Consider the following 7479-nt stretch of genomic DNA (forward strand, 5'->3'; position numbering starts at 1 on the left):
CAGCTACAACTGTTAAACAGCAATAATCTCAGCTGCTCATCAATGTTTTTTCTGTATAAAAAGAATAATCCCGCCCCAAATATCCTCTCCGAAGCATTTGTAGTCTTTCAAAATGAACTTTCCAATTTCAAGTCACACTGATTACATAAGATTACAATGATATCTAAAATGATACAATGAAAGAATATTATATAATAATATTATAAAATGTATGGAATCCCAATTCTTCCACTCTCCCTCTCCTTTTTGACTTAATATGATGAAAGTTTGACTTTTTTCTGAAAATAATTATTATAGTTTTAGCTGAAATTGAGATTTAGTTCCTTATTTTTATACAATATTTATTCATTTAAAATTGTTTAAATTATTTAATTGAGTTATTAGGTCGAAATTCATTATTATTTCACAATTTTGACTTATGATCTTTGCTGTTATTGTCTCAAAACTCCATGCTATGTTTAAATAGTAAGTCAATTTCGAGAAAGATAATCATTGTTTCAAGATAATAAGTCAATGTTTTGAGAAAAAAAAGAAAAAAACAGGGGATTTTTGCTCCATCGGTGGAAAAAATGCACGTCACTCGATTTTGTACTTATTTATGTTTTTATTTTTATGAGAAAATGTTGTGCAGTCTAAATGAATTTCCGCTCCAGCCCGTTAGAGGGCGCTGAGCTAAAAGCGCTGCTCTCCTCAACCCCCACACACGAATGAAGTGTGTTTTCGTTGGAGATGGCGGAGTCCGAAGAGCCCAAAGCGACCTGTACGTTTCTTTTCAAGAAATCAAACAAGAAGTTTTGTGGTCGGAAGAGAAAAGCCAGCGACAGCGACAAAGGTAAACACTGTCATTTGTGTTTCCCGCTCCTGCGAGTGTAAAGTGCCTAAATCTGCTACAGCTGGCTTCGATTTTTCCGTTCCACCTTAAATAATGACGCCTAACAGTGCACTAAACTGATCACCCCACATCCCAACGCAGCGAAATGGCCTAAAAAGTAACGATGATCTTCGAATGTATTTCCGTTTGTTCAAACTCTTCCATTATTTCGAATTTTCCGTTCCACCTTAAATGGTGCCGCAGCTACATTAGCTTATGTCGCCTGAGGCACTAGAGTGTAACTGCTGCACCATTTAAGGTGGAACGGGCGATTCGAGCGAGAAGCTGGCGAATGCAGAGTTAAAATACTGCAGGCCAGCTGCATGAATCTGCGGAGCCCCGCTGGTGACATCCTGTATAAATAAAAATAGTGCGTGGCCACGACTTAGTAAGACGTGGGAACGAGATCCTAATGTGTGGCCATGACTTAGTAAGGCGTGGGAATGAGATCACAGCTTACTAAGTCGTGGCCACACATTAGGATCTCGTTCCCCCGTGTTAATAAGGCGTGGCCACACATTATTTTTATGTATACGGGATGTCATCATCAGGGCTCCGTATGAATCAGTCCCAGTAACTGCTGTTAAATTCATCAGACAGGAGCAGCGATGAGGAGAAAAACGCCGTGGTCAGAAAAGAGAAGAAACCCAGCGCTGCCAACCCCATGATACAAAGGGTTAGTGGTCTACATTGCAGTGTTACTGTCTGTTCTAGCATTCGTTTCTAACATACTGCTCTGTTCATGTCTGTTTTAATTGTTATGTTTTACATTTTGTTCTTTAATGTTATTTGCTTCAAGTGCCATTTGCTATTTAAAATTTCTGTATATTTATTTATCGTCTTCTTTTATATATCGGCCCATATCATAGAAAGCCAGTCCCCCAGGCCAAATATGGAAACCAAGCTGCAAAAAACAACCAATTTTCAATTCATAGTTTTTGTGAGGTCACAGAAACCTGCACATTTGCTTGTATTTGTAACATATTTGTTCGGCCTACTGAGGTTATGAGGAGCGTTTCAGCCCAGTGTGCTTTTTGAATGAGGTGCACAGCCTGTTGGATTCTAAGCGATAAAGATGGGCTGAAAAGTGGTCATGTAAAAATAAATTATTAGTTACATAGTTTTTGTTACACAGAACCATAAAACACGAGTAGACCTCAGGGGAAAACTATGAATATGGGCCCTTTGATATCTGCATTACATGTGCTGTAATGTCTGCTTTAACTTTAGTGTCTCCTTCAGTCATTTGCTCTGGCAAATCCTGTCTGTATTGTTAAGGTCATTAACATGCCGATCCCTGATTTCAGACAAGGAAGGTGGAGCGGGAAGCCGTTTCATCGAGTGAAAGTGAGGAAGACCGTGAAGCCAAAAAGGTCACAGTGGCCTATAAGTCCACGCGGTCAGCGGTGAGAAATCCCTACTTGAGTTCAGCTATATGACAGTTATGCAACAGTGGAAAATTGGTGAAATGACAAAGTCACTACATTTAGAATCTTTTCTGCCTACTTTATATCTGTGAGACAGAAACCGGAGGGGCCAGAGGACATGGGGGCCACTGCTGTGTACGAACTGGACACGGAGAGAGACAAAGACGCTCAGGCCATCTTTGAGCGCAGCCAGAAAATTCAGGAGGTGAGTGACAGAATCGTCAGTGGGCGCTGATGATTCTGTTTAATCTGTTATGGGTGTGCTGATTTCAGTACAGAACCACAGAACCACAGAATCAACAGAATGAACTTTCCGAATGTCTTTCTCGGAAGCCACTGTCGGTTGCAAGTTTTGAAACTGCACCTAAAAAAACCTGGAATGAAAAGCCAGAAAATTCCTAAATGTCCAAGAAAATGTTTAGGTTTTTATTCAGAAAGATTAAAAGTGAAATGATAAAAATGGTGATGGAAACATATTTTTCAGGGTTTCGGTGGGTGACGGTGAAGTGGGACAGTGACTTCACCATCATTAAGCGGGGAAACTGCTCCGCTCCACCTCTCATCTCTTAACTGTTAGGGCTGCAGTCTATATGTCTCTGAACTGTTAGGGCTACAGTCTATATGTCTCTGAACTGTTAGGGCTACAGACATGTACACCTGACAGAGGACTGTCATATACAGTGTGTATAAAGAACATAAAAGGGTTAATAAAATATCAAAAATTGAATTGAAATATTATATCTACCAATAATATCATGCTTTATGTCCTCCTCCCACCACCCCCACCTGTCATCGAGAGAACAGGCTCAGAGACCCTCCCTGACATTGTGTTTCACTTACAAATACGGCTCAGTAAGGAAGGAAAATGCACTGTAATTTCCCATCCCTGTTGTCTAATAGTGGCATGAAATAAACAGAAAAGGACAAATTGTTAATCGCAATTATTTGTATGGCAATAAATCATTTATAAATTATATAAATTGTATGGCAGATAAAATTTTATTATCGTGACAGGTCTAGTTCCAAACAAAGCAGTATCTATTATTTTATTCACCTGTTTTCCCACAGTTGTTTATAGTATTATGAGTTTAAATTAAAGCTTTTTGTTCCAACAAATCATAAATCTGTATAGTTGTCACATTATTTAAGGACTTGTTCATTTACACCAGCCTTTCTCATATTCTAGGAGCTGTCAGGTAAAGAGGATGATAAAATCTACCGTGGCATCAACAACTACCATAAATTCATTAAGCCTAAAGATTCCACCATGGGCAATGCATCGTCTGGCATGGTCAGGTACGCAGATTTGATCTGACCGTTTATTAAAGTGCATTTTCACCACAAACAACCTTTTAATGAATTGTGAATTCTGTCGTGTGTGATAGGAAAGGACCAATCAGGGCCCCTGAGCACTTGCGTGCTACGGTGAGGTGGGACTACCAGCCTGACATATGTAAAGACTATAAAGAGACCGGCTTCTGTGGATTTGGAGGTGTGTGAGCAGAGGACTGGATAGATACACATTGTCTTATTTTAATTTGCTGTTTAATGGTCAGCAGTCACAAAGTTTCTAAAGTTGTCTTTTTTCACTTCAGACAGCTGCAAGTTTTTGCACGACCGTTCAGACTACAAACATGGCTGGCAGATTGAAAGGGAGCTGGAAGAGGGACGATATGGAGCCAATGGTGAGCTGTTGTGAGATATTATGAAGTGAAAATTAATTTCAGATGTAAAGAATTATTTAAAAATAAATTCTTTACATTGTGGTGTAATTCTGTGTGTTTTTTAACAGATGAGGAAAACTACGAGGTGAGCAGTGATGAAGAGGATTTTCCCTTCAAGTGTTTCATCTGCAGGAATTCTTTCAAGAACCCGATCATTACAAAGTGAGTGCCTATATACATATGTGTGTGTGTGTGTGTGTGTATATATATATATATATATATATACACACACACACACACACACACACACATGCCACGCACACCTGTGTGTTCTCTGTAGTCCATGTTTACTTGGTTTCCCTTCAAAAATCAATTTTTGTTGGTTATTAAAAAACAAATGAATATTCAGAAAAGATTGTTATAATCTATTTAAATACAAGGCTTTCATTGGGAGAGTAATAAGCTAATTATACACTAAGCCCTGAATTTCAACTTTTTTGAAAACATCTTTTTTAAATTTATTTTTAAGTTGAAAGGTTTAGATTTGTCATGAAACAAAACTTTCACAAATTGCTGTCCCAAATTTTTATGTCACTACCCAAACAAAGTTTGTAGGCGGAGCCTTACTTTAGCCACGCTCCAATATTTTTGAGCAGGAAGTGAGACTGCATTCCTGTCCCTCTTTGAAACTTGAGGATCAGATAAATCACACTAAAGTAAATGTGTCCCAGTGTGTGAAAATCAGTGTGGAACAATAACAGCTGTCATTACATTTTCTGCAATTAAGTACACTTTTTTGTGTTGTAAAGAAAAAAGATGATGGTTTTTTTTGTGTGTGTACAACTGTCCAAAACTGTGTTTGATTGTCATGTACTGAGTAGAATTTTAGAATTCTGCTCAAAATTAGCTAAAATTGTCACTACTGAGTCACTGCCAAACATTTGGTAAAGCAGTGGTCACCAACCGAAGTCCTGGAGATTTACTTTCCTGCAAAAGTTAAAACCTGCGGAGTTTAATGCATCTGATCCAGCCAATCAAGGACTTCAGAAGAAGTTAATTGTCTGGAGCAGATTTTACAGACTGTGGTTTGAACTACACTTTGCAGGAAGGTAGATGTCCAGGACCAGGGTTGGTCACCACTGTGGTGAAGTTTTGGTAGTGTTACGATACGGAATGTTCACTCATTTAATAAAATACACATAATTAATGTATTGGAGTCAAAATGATTTCAGTAGAATCATCCAAATGTGGCATGTTGTTGTCTTATCACTTGCACAGCTGCACTGGTAATGTTGAAGGGGAATTCCACCAATTTTTCAAAATATCTGAATAATTTAGTCCTTGGGTAATTCAGAGTGGTTTGATGTGAAGTGGTTCATTGTAGAGAAACTTTCTTTATGGCGGTGGTGATGGGAACCAGGGCTCTCAATGTCTACAACACAAATATAGTTATTTTATTTACTGTCCAAAGCCACCAGTGAACCTACACGTGTCTTCTGAGCTTTTATGTGTAACGTTGATGATAAAATAGTGATAAACCTGAAAAAGTAAGTTTTCTTTGGGCCCTATTTTGCCTAACCACGCCCTGCGTGTACTCCTCCGCCAGGAATGGATTAAAATAAATGGATTAAAATACATTTTAAACCAATCTTCACCACAAAACTACCATAGAACATTACCAGTATATATCAACCCATTTCATGTAACACTTTCTAAGAGGGAGCTTTCAGAGGCATTAAACTCTTCAGAGGTCTGGTTCCCATCACCACCACTGTGAACAATTCTGACCCTGCAAGTTTATCTAAAACGGAGTGTTTCACACCAAACCACTCTGAATGATTTGTTTACATCTGAGCCATTTAATTATGTAGAATTTATTAAAAATCGTTCTCCTTTAACGTACTACATACTCTCTGTTCATCAGGTGCAGGCATTATTTCTGCGAGTCCTGTGCTCTCCAGCATTACCGCAAGTCCAAGCGTTGTTACGTGTGCAACCAGCAGACCAACGGCGTCTTCAATCCAGCAAAAGGTTAATAGCCACCTGCTCAATTCAGTGTGAGATGACCAGAATGTTCAGGGTTTACAAGCAACGATGATAGAATGTATTGTCTATCAGTATTGATGTTACACAACACATTGATTTATTAGTTTTAGCATTATTGACAAATAATGAGCCTTATAATATCCATGATAATATCCTGTTCCATAAATTAGTGCTGTCCCTGTTATCAAGCAGTTTGTTTTTAGGTTAGGTCAAGTTTGAAAGATTCTTTTAGCATAAAGTAGCAGCACTCAGGGAGCATGGGTTCATTAACTGTATTAAAGCAAATGTACACCGATCAGGCATAACATTATGTCCTTGTTTCTACGCTCATTGTCCATTTTATCAGCTCCACTTACTATATAGGTGCACTTTGTAGTTCTACAGTTACAGACTGTAGTCCATCTGTTTCTCTGCATACTTTGTTAGACCCCTTTTACCCTGTTTAAAAACACCAGCAGCACTGCTGTGTCTGATCCACTCGGACCAGCGCAGCACACACTAACACACCACCACCACGTCAGTGTTACTGCAGCGCCGAGAATGATCCACCACCCAAATAGTACCTGCTCTGTGAGGGTCCATGGGGGTCCTGACCACTGAAGAACAGGGTAACAAAGTATGCAGAGAAACAGATGGACTACAGTCTGTAACTGTAGAACTACAAAGTGCACCTATATAGTAAGTGGAGCTGATAAAATGGACAATGAGCGTAGAAACAAGGAGGTCGTAATGTTATGCCTGATCTGTCTATATTGTCTGATACTGTGATGTAATTGCAAATATATAGTGATGGTGAATTAACTTCTGTATGATGCTATAGATAAAGCACTGAATGAACACTCAGCTTGTACTGCACATGGTGTGGAGTTGTGGCTCATGCTTTTCTTTTGTCCTTTCTTTAGAGCTGATGGCTAAGATTCAGAAACACCAGGCTGCTGCAGACCAACCACCCTCAGATGAGGATGATGACTAGTGTTGTCAAAACATTTTCTTTTTTCTAATCATTTTCAACAGTTGTAAATTGTATTATCCAGCCTTCTTAAATAAATTTCTCTTTTTTAGCTACGAGCTTTAGCCATGTTTTTTTTCTTTTCCCCGTCACAAAAACAGGAGATGCTATTTTTAGCCTAACTTTGGTCTGTCTTTTATTGTATCTGTGTTACTACTGACATCCCATGTGGAGAGCTCCCCTGCTTCCTGTACCTTCTTTATATATATATATATATATATATATATATATATATATATATATATATATATATACACATACATTATAAAACTGTCCACCTGAAGAGAGCAAAACTGGTCCTGTTTAACAGGTTTTAATGCAAAATATTGAATAAAACTTGTGTTGTTTTTTTTTAAGTATTTTTTTAAAAAGCAGCACTAGGGGTTCTTTTTCTAGTCAGATGTCTAAAAAAATAAATATCGTGACTTTGTGTATCGCAACATTACATTTTTGCCACATCGC

The 7479-nt window shown here is 38.3% G+C and overlaps 1 protein-coding gene across 1 annotated transcript; it reads left to right on the forward strand.

The window, feature by feature from the left end:
* The first annotated feature begins 688 nt into the window (after positions 1-688).
* rnf113a (ring finger protein 113A) lies at positions 689-7076 on the forward strand. The gene is made up of 10 exons (XM_036590519.1): positions 689-832; positions 1468-1547; positions 2179-2277; positions 2396-2503; positions 3485-3594; positions 3684-3790; positions 3894-3983; positions 4091-4184; positions 5887-5993; positions 6911-7076. Exons 1-10 carry the CDS (start codon positions 730-732, stop codon positions 6979-6981), a joined length of 969 nt encoding a protein of 322 aa, XP_036446412.1. The 5' UTR covers positions 689-729; the 3' UTR covers positions 6982-7076.
* Positions 7077-7479: the final 403 nt, after the last annotated feature.

Source organism: Colossoma macropomum, unplaced genomic scaffold, assembly GCF_904425465.1.
Source record: "Colossoma macropomum unplaced genomic scaffold, Colossoma_macropomum, whole genome shotgun sequence".
NCBI lineage: Eukaryota > Metazoa > Chordata > Actinopteri > Characiformes > Serrasalmidae > Colossoma > Colossoma macropomum.